This window comes from Somniosus microcephalus, chromosome 28, assembly GCF_052327205.1.
Source record: "Somniosus microcephalus isolate GS21.2 chromosome 28, FLI_Smic_1.0, whole genome shotgun sequence".
Lineage (NCBI taxonomy): Eukaryota > Metazoa > Chordata > Chondrichthyes > Squaliformes > Somniosidae > Somniosus > Somniosus microcephalus.
Window position 1 is genome coordinate 42,348,095 of NC_141014.1, and position 20,040 is coordinate 42,368,134.

The 20,040-nt window shown below is 44.1% G+C and overlaps 1 protein-coding gene across 8 annotated transcripts in view; it reads right to left on the minus strand.

The window, feature by feature from the left end:
- LOC147099680 (RNA binding protein fox-1 homolog 1-like) overlaps positions 1 to 20,040 on the minus strand; it is a 107,773-nt gene that overhangs the window by 19,070 nt on the left and 68,663 nt on the right. Inside the window, exons 7-13 of one of the 8 annotated variants that reach the window (XR_015073896.1) lie at positions 19,354 to 19,407; positions 18,483 to 18,557; positions 14,773 to 14,902; positions 14,554 to 14,610; positions 6,229 to 6,268; positions 5,415 to 5,443; positions 1,805 to 1,869 (exon numbers count right to left, since the gene is read on the minus strand). Coding sequence is in view for 4 of the 8 variants with exons in the window: in XM_085969041.1 (XP_085825167.1) it covers positions 1,805 to 1,869; positions 5,401 to 5,443; positions 14,554 to 14,610; positions 14,773 to 14,902; positions 18,483 to 18,557; positions 19,354 to 19,407 (424 nt within the window). In the remaining 4 variants the exon portion in view is untranslated. Of the gene's footprint in view, positions 1 to 1,801; positions 1,870 to 5,400; positions 5,444 to 6,228; positions 6,269 to 14,553; positions 14,611 to 14,772; positions 14,903 to 18,482; positions 18,558 to 19,353; positions 19,408 to 20,040 lie in introns of those variants that run through there. The other 7 variants (XM_085969043.1, XR_015073895.1, XR_015073898.1 and 4 more) reach the window with 7 other exon arrangements.

Below are 20,040 nucleotides of genomic sequence, written 5' to 3' on the forward strand. Positions count from 1 at the left end.
GGCATAAACTGAGGAATATCATGAAAAGACAGACCTGCATTTATACAGCACCTTTCACGACCACTGGACGTCTCAAAGCACTTTACAGTCAATGAAGTACTTTCTGCAGTGTAGTCACTGTTGTAATGTGACATCATCAGAGGGGGGGGGGGGTTTAGAAGGTTTTCTCCACCCCCCCCCCCCCAAAGAGGGCTATAGAACATGGAATATAGTACTACAAAGGGCTATTAGGGCAGAGACCCTGAAGTAAGTATTTGAAAAGAAAGAATATGAAAGAATTGGGAGAAACTGCTCAGAGAACACAGCTCCAGTTAAAGTGCTAGTATTAGCAGATACCTGGGGCTGAATGGCCTCAGTCTGTATTGCAATTTATATTATTCCCGGAGAGGCAGATCGATGTGCGAAGGACCAGACTAAAATCACAAGCAGTAATTGGGAGAATAAATTATTTTTCACAATCATGAAGGCCAAGAAGTGATGGAAAGCTTCCTTTTAAAACAGCACCTTTCTGTAATAAGGTCCATGCCTTGGCTAAAGGACAATCTGAAAGGGAGCCTTGAGGTTGACTGTATCCAGTCAATCTCCTGGCAAATTGCCCAAGTAACTTGTGGCATATAAATGACTTGAAGTGCTCCTTTTGAGAAATGCCTGAAGAAATCCTCTGTCCAGGATAGTGGAAACAGTTAAGTTCCCTAAGACCACAAAATAGCACGAGTAAAACTTTCCTTCCCCATTGTCTGGCAGCTCTCCTGTTGCTGCTGCAGCCAACAAACCATCTCAGCAGCGAGGATGGTTTCCAAGAAATCCTAACAGATGCTTCTCTTGATTTTCACCTCAAAGTAGACTGGATTAACATGTGAAGTTTCTCTGACCCAAACATATCACAATCTCCTCCTAAATAGTGCAGAAAGCTGGACAGTCATCCACCGTGGCCCCAGTGGGGCAGTAGGGAGAAGTCGCTATTGGAGTGTCGGGGAAAGACTACCTAAAAGAGGATTTTTTAAATTGCCTGCATGGTTTGATCTTTGCTCAGATTTTCAGATCCTGGATACATGCAGGTGCCATAGAACAAGCCACTGAAGTACATAATACTGCCTGCCTGGCGTGCGGGTGGATGGGGCTAGGACTATCCCAAGAAGCCATTCCTGGCTAGATGCAAGGCTTTGCTAGTGGCATTTATAACCTTCCAACTGCTCTTTAACTTGCTCACTAAACAGGCCCCATCACAGGATACTCACCATTAAGACTCATGCATGAATAATGGTTACTTGAGAAAGGCATTGGAATGCTTGCTGCCTGTGAAACCATATCCCAGTGAGCAGTAAGAGGAAGTAGGGGAGAAAAACTGTCAGAAAACCGTTGAGAGAAATAACACATCTTAAACAGACCTTCATCCCTCCTGAATTTTTTTTTGTTTCCTTGTCTCCGATCTGACAGTCATTTCATTCTAGTGGTTATGTGGAGGATGAAGAATGACACTGTCTCCAGGATAATGTGCAATGTTGGCGGTTCAATCACTAATGGATAATCCATACAAAGCACTCTCAGTAACGCAGCCTACATTACAACAACCTTTGATAAATCTCAGTCTCAGAAATGATGCATGCTGTTTATGGCTCCGGAGCAGAGAACCTCTACATTGGAAAGTCCACAGTGAGCAAGTGTAGGATGGAGCTGCACAGTGAAGTCACCCTGTAAAGAGAGCACACCACCAAAACAAAGATTCGACACCCTTTCCTGCTAAAATGAACACTGCAGAAGCAGACAGTGAGAAGGGTGAGAGATGGGTCGGCCTGATTCTTACCTGTCACTGTATGCAGTTGCAGTAGCAGTTGCTGGTTGTGCATACCTGTAGGCTGCATATCCACCCTGGGAACAAACAAGAAGATGCCTAAGAATTCTGCAACATTCTCACACCTCACACCAAAGCAATGGCAAAAACTGCATTTGTTTCATATATTGCAAATTTTTAAGTAAAAATTGATGCACGCACCATTCATCATTAGCACTGCAGATTTTAAACTTTTTGTTTTGTAGAATAGCATAAAAATTTATATAGTGGGAGCTGACCATCTAATTCTCGAAGCGTTAAGTCCAAAGATTTAGACAGAGGCTGCCAACTGCAATTAGCCTGACTCTTTGTTGACAGCCCACCATCTCACTGCTGTGCAACTAACCCAGGTCTCAGCCCCCTTCACTCAAGGGTCCCCACTGACAGGCGCCTTTCCCCCCCAACTCACCATCGTGCAAATAACTCGGGTCTCTGCTGACCTTGCACGCTCCTCACCATTGTGAAACAAACACTGGTCCTGGTTGGCACCTTTACGGTTTGCCACTGGCTGTTGCCCGTGATCCCTTCTTCGCGGACTATAGGTAAAGCAGACCCTTCAGGTAAATGAGCTCCTCCTACCAGCTAAGCTAGCAAGTAAAATATGGACTGATGGTGAGAAGGAAGACTGAGTGTTGCCAATCCCACTGGGATGCAAATAGGTAAAGCAGAAATCAAGAGAAAGGGATCAGTTTTAAATTTCCAATTCTCTCCCCACCCCCCTCGCCCCCTCCCCTATCTCTCCACAGGGCACAGTTCCAAGGTAGGCGCATCCCTCCGGTACCTCACCCAACTGGTCAATCCTCAATGAAGTGAGCCAGTGAGTGTCAGTATGCCAAGTGTAGTTGCCTTCTCCGCCATTCTACCCGATATCAGCTAACAGCACAAACAGAGCGTGTATATGTGGCTTTGCCGACAGAGCTATTGGGGGGTGGGGAAAAAGTGCTGTTTATTGAACAGGAAATCTCTAACAGATGTGCAAAACTAGAGCAGATTTTGAACCCTGCGAAGAATTTTTTTAAATAGCATTGCCAAACTGAATTGATGTATAATTGCCTCTGTAGCCCAAGTATGTTAGATTACATTAAAACAAATGCAGTTTTTTTTTAAAAATTGCATGTAAGTACAAATGAGTCTTTATTTTCTAAACAGTCAAGCTGTGGTATCTGTCAATCAGGAGAAATCGGAGCATGCGAATGTCCGAATCTACAGCACTAGCAATCACCAACCAAATGATCCACAGCTAACTCTGGCCGTCCCAGCATTCTCCAAAGGACGGCCCTCAGCCCTATTCGCTATGGCAAGCCGAGTGAAGGAAACAGCCTGGATTACTAGAGCGTGCAGCCACGATTCTCAGTATTATATATATAAAAATGTATATATGAAAATATAATAAACATTCACGATCACCATTCACTCATTGCAGCCTCTCCCGCATACCCAAGAGGTTAACGTTCACGTCAAGCAAACCACATTAAAAGTTCTCGCTGCAGTTAGAGGTGGGAGCGGAGATACTAACCAAACTCTATAGCATTATCAGGTATCTATGGAGAACAGATTGCTTCAAGTAGCAGCTGCCTGCTGGGAATGATTCTTTTAACACAGTTTTATTACTGACCAGCAAAACGGGAAAAAGCAGCTAATTTTTAATGAAATGGCAGTATCCAACATTAATCATCCCACCTGCACAATTATGTTGTATAAAATGTTTTAATTTATCTTTAACGTGAATCCTATGAGTGGCAGGTTCCACTGGAAAGTATATCCCACAGTAGATTGTAACTGTAGTGTATGATCAGAGGAGTCGATCATGTAGCAGCCTCAGCTGTATTCGCTGAGCAAGTTTTGCCACTCTGGTAGAAAATGGTGCTGTATTACACTTGCCAGATATCCGCTCTTACTTCAAGGGGAGTAGTACATAAAGAGAAACGGTTTCCAATGGCTGAAAGGTCGATAATGAGAGGGCACAGGTTTAAAGTGATTGGCAAAAGAACCAGAGGCGACATGAGGGGAAACCTTTTTTACGCAGCGAGTGGTTAGGATTGGGAATGCGCTGCCTGATGGGGTGGTGGATACAGATTTAATAGTAGCCTTCAAAAGGGAATTGGATAAATACTTGGGAGAAAAAATTGCAGGGATATGGGGAAAGAGCCGGGAGTGGGACTGACTGGATTGCTCTTCGCAGACTTAATGGGCCAAATGGCAGAATTAAGGGATTTTTTAAATCCACATATATAACTAAAATATGTAACAATTCAGACCTGTATCATTACCAGGGCCACTGTTCTACATCAATAAATCAAATTCTGTTTTTATTAGATCAGATTCTGGAAATTTTACCAGTGTTTTGGGGATTACATTCTGCAAATGCATCTCCATGAAAACAGCAAATCAGTGGCCTTGAACATTCCTTACACAGGCTGCGGAGGAAGACTGATCAGATTGCAACAATTCTACCTGAACTGCATTTAAATATTTATTGTATATTAACAAGAAATAGCTAAACATCTGCTGAAGTTAGCCACATCTAGTGCAGTGAAACAAGAATTAATGGGAAAGGATGGTGTGTTTATGCCATGATGCACTGGAGTGAATGAAAGTGACTTGGTTCATTGGAATTCAATGCTTGGATCCCATTAGGTTTTATCTACACGCTCCTGCATGATTAATGTACTGCAGGCTGGTTTCACATTTCCCACTGATATTGCTTCCACTCATAAAAGGAGAATTTTTATCACCTCGTTCATCTCTCTTATTACAGACATGTGCCCTTAAAGATTTCTTCCAAGCCCCACTGTAAACAAGGCTATTATAATTCTCTCTTTTCTGTGGCTGCCTGAGACCCTGATATTCCAGTCTTTCAGCAGCCTGCTGGCATGGCTTTTGGGCAGCATTTAAACAGCCATTCGCGTCTGCAACCAGGTGAGAAAGGGAAAAAAGGTTGAAGGGCGAGTCACCCTGGACCTTTTTTTTACGCAGTCCCTACTGCACAGGTTCCCAGTGGGGTTGCCAGAAATCTGGAAGAAAACAAGTCACTTTCTTATTGACCTCGTGGTCATGGAATGGGGTGTGGCTGAGAAATTCTTGCAAAAAATTTTTTTTTTGTTTAAAAAAAAAATCTCCTACTCATGCTGACTAAATAAGGCGATCGTCTTGAGTGCCAAGCTATGGTAGAACACTGTTCTTTCACCTTGGCTATCCAGATCCCCATTCCACCAACAGATGAGATGAAAGTAATTTCTCATGGCATTGCACGGTTACACTAACCTTTAATCAGACTGACAGAATGAGACCCTCTCCTTCACAGCTCTTTTAATGATTCAAAGTGAAATGTGTTGAGTCAGTAACAGGCACAACCCCACACTATAAACCTACCAATTATATTCAGTAGTAGGATTTTTTCCCCCCCAAGTTTGTGTTAATCTGATGCTGAAATTAGTGCACGCTGCAGGAATGTTTCATCTCCATTTGGTGCCTGCTCCCATCCCTAACTGCAGTCTTGGCTGTTAGTAGGATTTTTCACTGCAATCCACAATCTGTGCGATTGGTCTCTTCACACGTTTCTATCATACCTGCGGTAACTTACTGCTATACACTGGTTCCTGATACACTATTCTATAACAAAACACAGGGAAGAACATTGGCGACGAGGCTGGAAAAGAAACAACTGAAAAGAGACAGACCCTCCTCGGATAAAGCCATTCTATTATTGGAGGATGCTTTACACTGATGAACCTTTAACACTAGATTTAATAAAGAGACATTCACAGGCTGTACAACTACACACGTTGAAATGATTGAACACTCGTTAAATTTACTCTCAGCACCTGTCTACATTTCTTTTGCCAACTGTCTTCAGTTTCCATTTACAGATCAAAGGTGATGGATTTGATTTCAAAGTCAATGCACACGCCATACACCAGCATTCCTCAGTAAACATTTCAGCTCAATTTAAAATTAAAATTAAAAAGGACAAAAGAGTTGGTGAGCAATACTACAAGCCTTAACAACTGTTTCATCAAGGTTTTCCTTACAGCCCAGAATCCGTGCAGCAAAGGTCAACTTTACTCAATACATTCTTTTTGACATCATTGCTTTTGCATGATATCCCAAAAGAAACTCCATTACCTCCAGTGTGTAACGCTTGAAAGGTTCAGGACACTATACTGTAAATAACAGCAAATGAGCATGACTTTTCTGTTGACAAAGCTTAAACAAACTACACAACTGAGGGGACTGGTGTCTCAAATTTACATAACTGGACGATGAGGCCGGGTAACAAGAAATTAACACCTGCCAGATGTGGAAAAATACACAGCTGGAGGAAGTATTAGCATACTGGTTTAAAGAATGGCTTCATCAACAGAAGGGAGACAGTGTAAAATAGTGTTTATACTTACATAGAGATCGGCACCATAAAATCCATCCTGGTAAACCACACTGCAGAGATGCACACAGAAACACTCTCATTACTGCAATTCCAACATGCAGGGGCTAATAAAGGCAAGGTTTGTCACAAGAATTCCCGAGTGCCCAAATCTCCACCAGAAATCTTTCATAGTTTGAAAGCAAGTGTTTATTTCAAAATATGTAATACGTCCTTTTCAGGCCATATTTCCTACTAAATCATACTGCCATTTTGGAGGCAGTTGCTATTTCTGTGCATCCAGCTGCACAGTCAATAGAGGGCTAGGCCACAGAGTTACAAGATATAACCTGGCAGTCCCAATACTCTTCAGCTAGGTGAGCCACCTAATCACTATTCAACTGTGGAGGGCATCATAGCCAAGCCCTCTTGGTCAGGAAAGAGGGTGTGAAATTGAAACAAGAACTTGAGGAAATGTAAAGGTGTTTTTCCATTTACTCGGTTTCTGTTTCTCTGTGGGCTACGCCCCCTGTTACAGCCTGTACTGGGAGTCGGGCTCAGCCATCGAGCTTGGCTGTGCGGTATAATAGAAATCAACAAACAGTAATCAAAAAGTCTGATGGAATGTTGGCCTTTATCGCGGGGGCTGGAATACAAAGGGGAGGAAGCGATGCTTCAGCTCTAGAGCCTGGGTCAGACCCCACCTGGAGTAACTGCGTTCAGTTCTGTGCTCCGCACCTCAGGAAGGATAGATTGGCCTTGCAGGGGGAGCAGCGCAGATTCACCAGAATGATACCGGGGCTAAAAGGGTTAAATTATGAGGACAGGTTACATTCATTTGGCTTGTATTCCCTCAAGTTTAGAAAGTTAAGGGACAATCAAATTAAGTTGTTTAAAAGGATAAAAAGATTCGATAGAGTAGAGAGAAAAACTATTTCTTGCATAATTTTAAAATGAGAGCTAGGTCATTTAGGAGCTAAATCAGGAAGCACTTTTTCATACAATCGGTAGAGGAAATCTGAAACTCACTCCGCCATATGGCTGTGGCTGGATGTTGGGTCAACTGAAATTTTCAAATCATTTTATATCGACTTTTGTTAGGTAAGGATATCAAAGGATATTGAACAAAGACAGGACAATGGAGTTGAGGTACAGATCAGCCATAATCTAATGGAATGGTGGAGCAGGCTCGAGGCTGAATGGCCTCCTCCTGTTCCTATGTAACAGAGCAAACAATGGGACCAGGTCTCCTTTTCTTTACTCCAAGTGGAGGCTTTAATCAGACAACAGATTCATAGGCCCACATAGGCTGACCTGGGAGTGGAGTGAGCAGCGACGCCCGACCAGGGCGGACCTGCGTGAGGTACAAGCAGCGCAGCAACTTTAAAAGGAGGGGCGAGGCGAGGCCCGACCACAGCGACTGACCTGGGAGTGGAGTGAGCAGCGACGCCTGACCAGAGCGGACCTGCGTGAGGTACAAGCAGCGCGGCAACTTTAAAAGGAGGGGCGAGGCGAGTCCCGACCACAGCGACTGACCTGGGAGTGGAGTGAGCAGCGACGCCCGACCAGAGCGGACCTGCGTGAGGTACAAGCAGCGCGGCAACTTTAAAAGGAGGGGCGAGGCGAGGCCCGACCACAGCGGCTGACCTGGGAGTGGAGTGAGCAGCGACGCCCGACCAATTCAACAGCAGGGGAGAGAGGTAAAAAGTAATCAAAGTGTGATGTCACCAGGAAGCAGGTAAGTGATTGGTTGGTGAGTATTTCTCTCTTTTTTTAAACTTTAACTCTGTTTTATAGTTTCTAAGGTCTCTCTAGTGTAGCAGGGACTGTTGGTAAACCAGTTAACTGTAGTGTAATTAGTGGGATTGATTGATTTAATTGAAATTCAATTAATTAAAAGGGTAAGTCATGGCAGGACAGTTGGGCCCTGTGATCTGCTCCTCCTGCGAAATGTGGGAACTCAGGGACACTTCCTGTGTCCCTGACAACTACATGTGCAGGAAGTGCATCCAGCTGCAGCTACTGACAGACCGCATTGCGGCGCTGGAGCTGCGATTGGATACATACTGGAGCGTTCACGATGCTCAGGACATCGTGAATAGCACATTTACGGAGTTGGACACACCGCAGGTGGAGGTTGGACAGGAAGAAAGGGAACGGGTGACCAACAGGCAGAGTACTAGGCGCAGGCAGGTAGTGCAGGGGTCCCCTGTGGCCATCCCCCTCCCCAACAGATACTCCACTTTGAGTACTGTTGGGGGGGATGGCTTATCAGAAGAAGGCAGCAGCAGCCAACTTCCTGGCACCAGGGGTGGCTCTGCTGCACAGAATGGGAGGAAAAAGAGGGGTAGAGCTATAGTAATAGGGGATTCAATTGTAAGGGGAATAGATAGGCGTTTCTGCGGCCGCAAACGAGACTCCAGGATGGTGTGTTGCCTCCCTGGTGCAAGGGTCAAGGATGTCTCCGAGCGGCTGCAGAACATCTTGGAAGGGGAGGGTGAACAGCCAGTTGTCGTGGTGCATATAGGCACCAACGATATAGGTAAAAAGCGGGAGGAGGTCCTAAAAGCGGAATATAGGGAGTTAGGAGATAAATTAAAAAACAGGACCTCAGAGGTAGTAATCTCAGGATTGCTACCAGTGCCACGTGCTAGTCAGAGTAGAAATAGAAGGATACTTCAGATGAATACGTGGCTAGAGGAATGGTGCCAGGGGGAGGGATTGAAGTTCCTGGGACATTGGAACCGGTTCTGGGGGAGGTGGGACCAGTTCAAACCGGACGGTTTGCACCTGGGCAGGGCTGGAACCGATGTCCTAGGGGGAGTGTTTGCTAGTGCTGTGGGGGAGGGTTTAAACTAAAATGGCAGGGGGTTGGGAACCTGAGCAGGGAGACAGAGGAAAGGGAAACAAGGATAAAAGCAAAAGATAGGAAGGAGAAAAACAAAAGTGGCAGTCAGAGAAATCAACGGTTTAAATCAAACATGGCCACAGTAAATAATAATTCTAATAGGTCTAAGAGCGTTAAAAAAACAAGCCTGAAGGCTTTGTGTCTTAATGCGAGGAGCATTTGTAATAAGGTGGATGAATTGGCTGTGCAAATAGAAGTAAACAAATACGATTTGGTTGGGATTACGGAAACAAGGCTCAAGGAAGGCCAGGACTGGGAACTCAACATCCAGGGGTTTTCGATATTCAGGAAAGACAGGCAAAAAGGAAAGGGAGGTGGGGTAGCATTACTGGTTAAAGGAGGGCTTAACACAATTGTAATGAAGGATATTAGCTCTGATGAGGTGGAATCTGTATGGGTAGAATTGAGAAATACTAGGGGGAAAAAAACGTTAGTGGGAGTGGTTTATAGACCTCCAAACAGTAAGGCGGAGGTTGGGGATGGCATTAAAAGGGAAATTAAAGAAGCGTGCAATAAGGGCACAGCAGTCATCATGGGTGACTTTACTCCACATATAGATTGGGCCAACCAAATTACTAACAATACTGTGGAGGAGGAATTCCTGGAGTGTTTACGGGATGGTTTCCTGGACCAATATGTCAAGGAACCAACCAGAGATCAGGCCATCTTAGACTGGGTATTATGTAACGAGGAAGGATTAATTAGCAATCTTGTTGTACGAGGCCCCTTGGGTCGGAGCGATCATAATATGATCAAATTCTTCATTAAGATGGAGAATGAAGTAGTTGACTCGGAGACTAGGGTCCTCAATTTAAATAAAGGAAACTACGATGGTCTGAGGAGCGAGTTGGGTAGGATTGATTGGGGAATTGCACTCAAAGGGTTGATGGTGGATAGGCAAAGGCAAACATTCAAAGACCGAATGGATGAACTACAGAATTTGTTCATCCCAGTTTGGCATAAAAATAAAACAAAAAAGGTGACCCAACCGTGGCTAACAAGGGAAATTAGGGATAGCATAAGGTCCAAGGAGAGGGCATATCAATTGGCCAGAAAAAGCAATAATCCTGAGGATTGGGAGCAGTTTAGGATTCAACAAAGGAGGACAAAGGGATTAATTAAGAAAGGGAAAATAGAATATGAGAGTAAGCTAGCAGGGAACATAAAAACTGACTGTAAAAGCTTTTATAGATATGTGAAGAGAAAAAGATTGGTGAAGTCAAGCGTAGGTCCCTTGCAGTCAGAATCAGGGGAATTTATAATGGGAAACAAAGAAATGGCAGACCAACTAAATACATATTTTGGTTCTGTCTTCACAAAGGAGGACACAAATAACCTCCCAGAGATGCTGGGGAACATAGGGTCTGATGAAAGGGTGGAACTGAAAGAAATCAGTATTTGTAGGGAAATGGTGTTAGGAAAATTGATGGGACTGAAGGCCGATAAATCCCCAGGGCCTGATAATCTACATCCCAGGGTACTTAAGGAAGTGGCCCTAGAAATAGTAGATGCATTGCTGGTCATCCTCCAGAACTCGATAGATTCTGGAACGGTACCCATGGATTGGCGGGTAGCTAATGTTACCCCACTATTCAAAAAAGGTGGTAGAGAAAAGGCGGGGAATTATAGACCGGTAAGCTTGACATTGGTAGTGGGGAAAATGCTAGAGTCCATTATAAAAGATGTAATAGCAGAGCACTTGGAAAGCAGTGACTGGATCGGACAAAGTCAACATGGATTTACAAAAGGTAAATCATGCTTGACTAATCTACTGGAATTTTTTGAGGATGTAACTGGTAAAATAGATAAGGGAGAACTAATGGATGTGGTGTATTTGGACTTTCAGAAGGCTTTCGATAAGGCCCCGCATAAGAGATTAGCGTGCAAAATTAAGGCACATGGGATTGGGGGCAAGGTATTGACTTGGATAGAGAACTGGTTGGCGGACAGAAAGCAAAGAGTTGGAATAAATGGGTCGTTTTCCGAGTGGCAGGCAGTGACTAGTGGGGTACCGCAAGGATTGGTCCTAGGACCCCAGCTGTTCACAATATATATTAATGATCTGGACGAGGGAATTGGATGTAGTATCTCCAAATTTGCAGAGGACACAAAGCTGGGTGGGAGGGTATGCTGTGAGGAGGATGTCGTGAAACTCCAGTACGATTTGGACAGGTTGGGTGATTGGGCAGAAACATGGCAAATGCACTATAATGTGGATAAATGTGAGGTTATCCACTTTGGTGGCAAAAACAGGAAGGCAGATTATTTGAATGCAATAGATTGGGAGAAGGGGAAGTGCAAAGAGACCTGGGTGTTCCTGTGCACCAGTCGCTGAAGGTAAACATGCAGGTGCAGCAGGCGGTTAAGGCGGCAAATGGTATGTTGGTCTTCGTAGCAAGAGGGTTCAAGTACAAGAACAAGGATGTCTTGCTGCAGTTGTACAGGGCCTTGGTGAGACCGCACCTTGAGTATTGTGTGCAGTTTTGGTTGCCTTACCTGAGGAAGGGCGGGCTTGCCATGGAAGGAGTGCAGCGAAGATTCACCAGGCTGATACCTGGGATGGCAGGAATGACGTATGAGGAGCGATTGTGTCGATTGGGCTTATACTCACTGGAGTTTAGAAGATTGAGAGGGGATCTCATTGAAACCTATAAAATTCTGTCAGGCCTGGACAGACTAGATGCAGGAAGGATGTTTCTGATGGCCGGGGAGTCCAGAACCAGGGGTCATAGTCTAAGGATAAGGGGTAAGCCATTTAGGACTGAAATGAGGAGGAATTTCTTCACCCAGAGAGTGGTGAACCTGTGGAATTCTCTGCCACAGAGGGCGGTGGAGGCCAGTTCATTAAGTATATTCAAGAAAGAGTTGGATATATTTCTTAAGGCTAAAGGGATCAAGGGATATGGGGAGAAGGCAGGGACAGGGTACTGAATTTGGATGATCAGCCATGATCTCATTGAATGGCGGAGCAGGCTCGAAGGGCCGAATGGCCTACTCCTGCTCCTATCTTCTATGTTTCTATGTTTTTCATGGCAACATGAGGCTGGTAGTTCAAGAAAGATTGGGATGTTACATTGTGGTGTGCAGCTGATGGAGACCCACACTGCTGCACTGTCAAAGAACTTCATGCTCTAACCCTTCCCTCTCTATAAAGTAAACCCAGAATTTCACAGGTGAATGTCAAGTTATTCATTTTTTCTAATACCCTCATGAATGAGAATTGAGTCAAAAGTGTTCCCAAAAGAATTGCTTAGATCGAGTCACATATTTATCATACATTTTAATGTACAATGTACATTAGAGAAATGAGCACTTTAAGGATTTAAGAGCCTCACCCCAGCCTCCTCTGCCCCAGTGTTTAGCACCCTGCAATTACTGTAAAATCCAACGTCCCCGTGTTTCTTTCACTTGAGACAAACCTTCCCTCTCAGCCATCAGTGACAATGTTAGCCAACATCAATTATCCACATGCTTTAACAAGAACAGTCTTAAAGGCTAATAATACATTCAAACATGCTCGTGCTAAAGGTTCCTCAAACAACATTGTGCAGTTGAAAACATTTCATAAATATAAAATTAGAAAAATACTTCTGCAGTATATAAAAGGATATTTGCTGCCAATTAGTTTCCTCTATTAAGATGTAATTTTTGATATTTCCCCTCCCCTATCGGCCTTCATATCCACACTCTCGCACCTACTGGGAGAGGCAGGCAGCTCTCCTGCTCCAGGGATGGTCACCTGAAGAAGCAGATGACATGCTGTTCTACTCTGGAGGGAAGCACTCACTCCACTTGGCATGGTTGAGTCTGGGGAACTGTGCAGGGTAACAGCAGGCATCAAGCCCATGCTTGAACGCTCTGAGGCAACATCCAAGATATATTTTTTCTTCTATTTATCAAGGTGAAGATAAGTCGACTGAATGGAAAGTATTTGCCACAGTGCAATACGCTGGACTACCAGTGACATGACATTAAGAGTCGGCTTCACAACCAGATAGCACAGGGATCAAATCACAAACACTTGAACTTGTGTCACAGCCGAAGGCTCACTATGTGGAGACAGGTGGCAAAGGGACTGACATCAAATCAGATCGCCAATAATTGGTCACAATCACAAGAAACTGAAATTGATCACACCTCTGTTGGGCATGGCCGATTTACAAATAATTAACAAAACAAGTTTAATACTTCAAGGGATTAAAACAATTGTGAAATGGACAAGTATTTGAGAGAAAACAGCATTTTTTCGATTTATAAATTTACACCAAATTATGATGCTTCATTCAGCCCAGAAAAATAAAATTTAGGGCCAAGATTTGCACAAAAAACTACAAATTGGGTAAATTTCCTCCTGTTTTTAAAAAAAAAAGTGAAAAAAAAGTATTTGGGAGTTAAGGTTTTGTTTCTTAAGGCTGCTCAATTTAAGCATTGAAGAACTGGAATGTGGTATTAGGCTTTTACACCCTACATGTTTGTTCTACCCAAAATGCATTGCTTCAGTTATACAAAAATCAACAGTGTCATCTTGGACCTCCATAGAACACAGGTTAGAGCCAGGGGTTCACCACAAAGTAAACTTCTGATCTTTCCAGTGTTGTTGTTGGCAGACACGCTGAGGAAGATCAGGCATCCCAAGCTCAGTGCCCACACCGGGAATCACATCCCAAGCTCAGTATCGATGCGCATAGCAGAGGACTGATAGCAGATCTCAGCCTATGTGGGTGGTCAGGGACGGTGAGTGGAATGGACAGTTTCATAGTGAGCAACAAACCTCACAGATTAAAATACAAATTAAATTAAGTATGCAGTTCTCGCTCCCTCTGGAAAAGGGGAGCCAACAGCACAGTGTGTGTGAAGCATTTGGGAATAAACACCTTCATAAATTGCCTGTATAGCTTGGCATTACTTAAGTAAAAAAACAGAAAACGATGAAATTAATCTCAAGAAGCTGCACCAGAGGTTTGTAGTTCACTACTATAATTATTAAAAAAAGTTAATTTGGTAATTTCTGCAATAATAAGATAACAGACTTGAATGGTGGCATAGTGCTAATTAATTCAACTTACAGCAGTAGAAGCCCCTTAACCCACCCCTATAGCGTGTGAGCCCATGGATCATATCCTGCAGTTACCCTGAACCATTCCATAGTATCCACTCCCTTAATTATTCAAATATCTGGAATAGCGATGCATTGCAAGTAACGAACCGTGCAATCTATGGATTTAGTTGAAGACAGCACACGCAGCTTAACCTGTTAGTCTGTTCTCTGCTTAATTCACAGGCTGTCAAGTACAATCAGGACATTACTGTGTATAGTGGGCAGGTAGGTGTGTGGCACACTGGTATGATCAATGCACTACATCATTAATTCTGCAATACACCCATGATTCTCCACATTAAACTCCCAAACTCAGTCAGAGCAAAATACTGAGCAAAGATTTTTTTACTTGCCCACAGTGAGCGGAGATGAAGGGAAAGGGGTCAATCTGGGGTCCTCTATTGTACCAGCTAGAGTGGTGCAAGAACAAGTTGCAAAATTGTGACATTAAACAAACAGCATAAAATGTTCAAAGTAACTGGAGACAGCACTGATGTTAGATTTAGTGAGTTATCCATTTGGAAACTCCATGCTCAAAGATTGTTAATTCACTTCCAAACACGTCTGCTTACCCTCCATAGGCCGGTATGGCGGTGGGAGGCGCTGCTGCACGGAACGCGCTGTAGACTGCACGACCTCGTCCTCTCAGGGCACCTCTCAGTGCAGCCGCTGTGGTGGCTGCTTGATATGGGAAACCAGGAACTGAGGATTCAGGGAATGGAGGAGAGAGAATTAGGATGCTGTTGTAAACACCAGTTCAAAATAACTAACAAGAAAAACAATCTTTCCATGAAAGGCAACAGTGGTTGTGACAATCAATCAAAAACCAGTCAAAGCATGCCAATAAAAATGTACTGACAAGCATGCAGGCATCACTATAAACTAAAAGGCCTTTGCATTAATAAATTTAGCATTAGAAGGCTCACCTATACAATGCAAAGTATGTTTGTGTTATTTTGTCTGCAGTATACCAACATTGTCTCAGTGTAAAATATATCAAAGTTTAAGAGAATACACTAATCATACACAAGCAGGAACTTCACAATGATTGTTTCTAAATTAAGAAAAAGTGGGACTGGATGGTGCAGTGCATTAGTCACTGCTCTTTCACTTGTAGGAGCTGGCTTAATCCAGCTCTGATTCATGGGATGAAAATCTCTGTTTGCTGCATGTCAGGGTTCAGTGTGAAATGGAAAGTCTCAATCCAGTGTGCAACAGGAAGCATATACAGTTGAGCCTTCTAATGCAGAGAGGAATTTCCCAGGTTTTTTCCCTAAATTGGCCCATGGGAATTTTCTATGGTTTTTAGCCTCTCCCAGGAGATTTTCTGGCTTGTGGGTGGTTGGGGGGTAAGAAATCAGTGGCGATGGTCTGCAGAGTTAATATAGGACAAGCTCGATAGACCAGCTGGTCATCTTTTGTATGTTCGTAATCTTTGTTCTATTTGCCGCACCAGCCTTCAATGTTACGCTGATGCAGTCGCAGTCGGTGTTTTCAGATCGGGCAACATACAGGGAGCTTTAATCTGCATATACCCCTGCTGTACTTCACAGTGCAACCACCTACAATATGATGGCACGCACATAGAAGGCCCTTCAATCAAGACTCACTCATCCTTGACAATAAATTTGAATAAAATATGTGACCGAGTGGTTCTCAAACTGAGCCAGCAAAACACTCGAAGCTAGAACTGAACCAGAAGGAGGAAACACAGAGTGAGGAACCAGAAGGAGGAAACACAAGAGTGAGGAACCAGAAGGAGGAAACACAAGAGTGAGGAACCAGAAGGAGGAAACAGAGTGAGGAACCAGAAGGATGAAACAGAGTGAGGAACCAGAAGGAGGAAACAGAGTGAGGAACCAGAAGGATGAAACAGAGTGAGGAACCAGAAGGATGAAACAGAGTGAGGAACCAGAAGGAGGAAACACAAGAGTGAGGAACCAGAAGGAGGAAACAGAGTGAGGAACCAGAAGGAGGAAACAGAGTGAGGAACCAGAAGGAGGAAACACAAGAGTGAGGAACCAGAAGGAGGAAACACAGAGTGAGGAACCAGAAGGATGAAACAGAGTGAGGAACCAGAAGGAGGAAACAGAGTGAGGAACCAGAAGGAGGAAACACAAGAGTGAGGAACCAGAAGGAGGAAACAGAGTGAGGAACCAGAAGGAGGAAACAGAGTGAGGAACCAGAAGGATGAAACAGAGTGAGGAACCAGAAGGAGGAAACACAAGAGTGAGGAACCAGAAGGAGGAAACAGAGTGAGGAACCAGAAGGAGGAAACAGAGTGAGGAACCAGAAGGAGGAAACACAAGAGTGAGGAACCAGAAGGAGGAAACAGAGTGAGGAACCAGAAGGAGGAAACAGAGTGAGGAACCAGAAGGAGGAAACACAAGAGTGAGGAACCAGAAGGATGAAACAGAGTGAGGAACCAGAAGGATGAAACAGAGTGAGGAACCAGAAGGATGAAACAGAGTGAGGAACCAGAAGGATGAAACAGAGTGAGGAACCAGAAGGATGAAACAGAGTGAGGAACCAGAAGGATGAAACAGAGTGAGGAACCAGAAGGAGGAAACACAAGAGTGAGGAACCAGAAGGAGGAAACAGAGTGAGGAACCAGAAGGAGGAAACACAAGAGTGAGGAACCAGAAGGAGGAAACAGAGTGAGGAACCAGAAGGAGGAAACAGAGTGAGGAACCAGAAGGATGAAACAGAGTGAGGAACCAGAAGGATGAAACAGAGTGAGGAACCAGAAGGAGGAAACACAAGAGTGAGGAACCAGAAGGATGAAACAGAGTGAGGAACCAGAAGGAGGAAACACAAGAGTGAGGAACCAGAAGGAGGAAACAGAGTGAGGAACCAGAAGGAGGAAACACAAGAGTGAGGAACCAGAAGGAGGAAACAGAGTGAGGAACCAGAAGGAGGAAACACAAGAGTGAGGAACCAGAAGGATGAAACAGAGTGAGGAACCAGAAGGAGGAAACACAAGAGTGAGGAACCAGAAGGAGGAAACAGAGTGAGGAACCAGAAGGAGGAAACAGAGTGAGGAACCAGAAGGATGAAACAGAGTGAGGAACCAGAAGGAGGAAACACAAGAGTGAGGAACCAGAAGGAGGAAACAGAGTGAGGAACCAGAAGGAGGAAACACAAGAGTGAGGAACCAGAAGGATGAAACAGAGTGAGGAACCAGAAGGAGGAAACACAAGAGTGAGGAACCAGAAGGAGGAAACAGAGTGAGGAACCAGAAGGAGGAAACAGAGTGAGGAACCAGAAGGAGGAAACACAAGAGTGAGGAACCAGAAGGATGAAACAGAGTGAGGAACCAGAAGGATGAAACAGAGTGAGGAACCAGAAGGAGGAAACAGAGTGAGGAACCAGAAGGAGGAAACAGAGTGAGGAACCAGAAGGATGAAACACAGAGTGAGGAACCAGAAGGAGGAAACACAGAGTGAGGAACCAGAAGGAGGAAACACAGAGTGAGGAACCAGAAGGAGGAAACACAAGAGTGAGGAACCAGAAGGAGGAAACACAGAGTGAGGAACCAGAAGGAGGAAACACAAGAGTGAGGAACCAGAAGGAGGAAACACAGAGTGAGGAACCAGAAGGAGGAAACACAAGAGTGAGGAACCAGAAGGAGGAAACACAGAGTGAGGAACCAGAAGGAGGAAACACAAGAGTGAGGAACCAGAAGGAGGAAACACAGAGTGAGGAACCAGAAGGAGGAAACACAGAGTGAGGAACCAGAAGGATGAAACACAGAGTGAGGAACCAGAAGGAGGAAACACAGAGTGAGGAACCAGAAGGAGGAAACACAGAGTGAGGAACCAGAAGGAGGAAACACAAGAGTGAGGAACCAGAAGGAGGAAACACAGAGTGAGGAACCAGAAGGAGGAAACACAAGAGTGAGGAACCAGAAGGAGGAAACACAAGAGTGAGGAACCAGAAGGATGAAACAGAGTGAGGAACCAGAAGGATGAAACAGAGTGAGGAACCAGAAGGATGAAACAGAGTGAGGAACCAGAAGGAGGAAACACAAGAGTGAGGAACCAGAAGGATGAAACAGAGTGAGGAACCAGAAGGAGTACAAAGGAACAGCAGCAAATCACAGGGCATTAAATTCAACCCAACAGTTTTGATGTCACAAACAGTAATGGCAAAGTTCAAATGTTTTATGAAGAGATGGGTGGAGACTGTATTAGGGCCTCATAAACCCCATGGCTGCTGTTCCTCTCCTATAATGTATAGTGCAGTTTATTTAAATAGAACATTTGTTTTCAACTGGTCTTACCGTTGTGTGTTGGGCTGAGTGCTGTAGAGGCGACGGGATGTAGGTGAAAGGGTAAAGATGATAGTGATGCTGGACCTGAAAGTATATAGCATCACATGACCAGTATTAAAACCTTATTTTGGTCGGCAGTGTCTTACTGGTAAATACGCTGTACACTTTATATTACACTGTGATTTTGTACATAAAACCCAAGTTCACTGCACTACATATCCACCCCCCCCCAATAAAACAATCATAATAAATCATAGACAATACTAATAGATTATTCAGATTATCTCCAATTTTCTAATTCCCTTGGATTATTCTAATTTTGTTTACTCTCCATCTGAATGTTGACTGCATTTTCTCCTTTTAAAAGGTTCATTCTGTACATTTTGACTTGAGATGGAGAACTGGGCAGTCTTTATTGGAGCAAAAACCCTGCTCCAAGAACCAAGCAGTACCACACGGAAGAACACCCTAATGGTCATCTGATTTCAGCAGCTGGCAAAGTGCCACAGATCCCACCTTTGCTCAAGGGCTCCCGATACCTCAGTTACAAAAGGCAGTGTGTAATATTGTACGCCGTGCAGTCCAGCAGGTCCCAGCCTGTGCTCAGTGAGCTGATCGCAGCACCCTGGCCTAGGGAGGGGGAAGTCTGCCACAGTTCCGCTTCCGATAGCAAGATTAAAATTATCACTAAAGATCCTACTGAATAGTAATATTCAAATGTACAGAAGCCAAATTCTCAGTGCCAAATTTATACATATTTTCTGATCGTGTTTCACTGGAATCCTTAAAAAAAAAAGAAACTCAGATAGTTTAATCCTAGGCGAGACTGTTTTACTTTAAAACAGTACAATATATAACTGAAGGGTGATGAACCATTTACCTGCATAAAATTCAGGGCTGTAGACAGCACCAACCACAGGGCTCAGCTTCCAGCCTGAAAATTAAAGACAAATCCAATTAAAGTGGAGGCAAATGAGTCTAGAACGAGGGGTCAGTGTCTCGATGCGGGGTAGGACATTTAGGACTGAGAGGAGGAGAAATTTCTTCACTCAGAGGGTGGTGAACCTATGGAATTATCTACCACAGAAGGCTGTGGAGGCCAAGTCACTGAATATATTTAAGAAGAAGATCGATAGATTTCTAGATGCAAAAGGCATCAAGGGGTATGGGGAGAGAGCGGGAATATGGTATTGAGATAGAGGATCAGCCATGATCATATTGAATGGCGGAACAGGCTCGAAGGGCTAAATGGCCTACTCCAGCTCCTATTTTTCTATGTTCTAACATCAAGCTGCAATTAGAAACAACATAACAGAGTACCCAACAACTAATCAGCAATAAACAACCAGAATATCTGTAGATGCTAGTCTTTCTAGCTACTCTATTCTAGTGGATTAATCTATGCTGCAGAGCTCTCCCCAATGGCTCAGTATCGTTATCCAATGAGCTAGAAAGACCAGGAAGATCCAGGTTCATGTGCAGAGTTTCTGTGAGGAGCAATTGTCCTCAGCATCCCTGGGGTTATAGAAAGAAAAATCATCCAATGCTCGAGCTGGAAGTGAATACT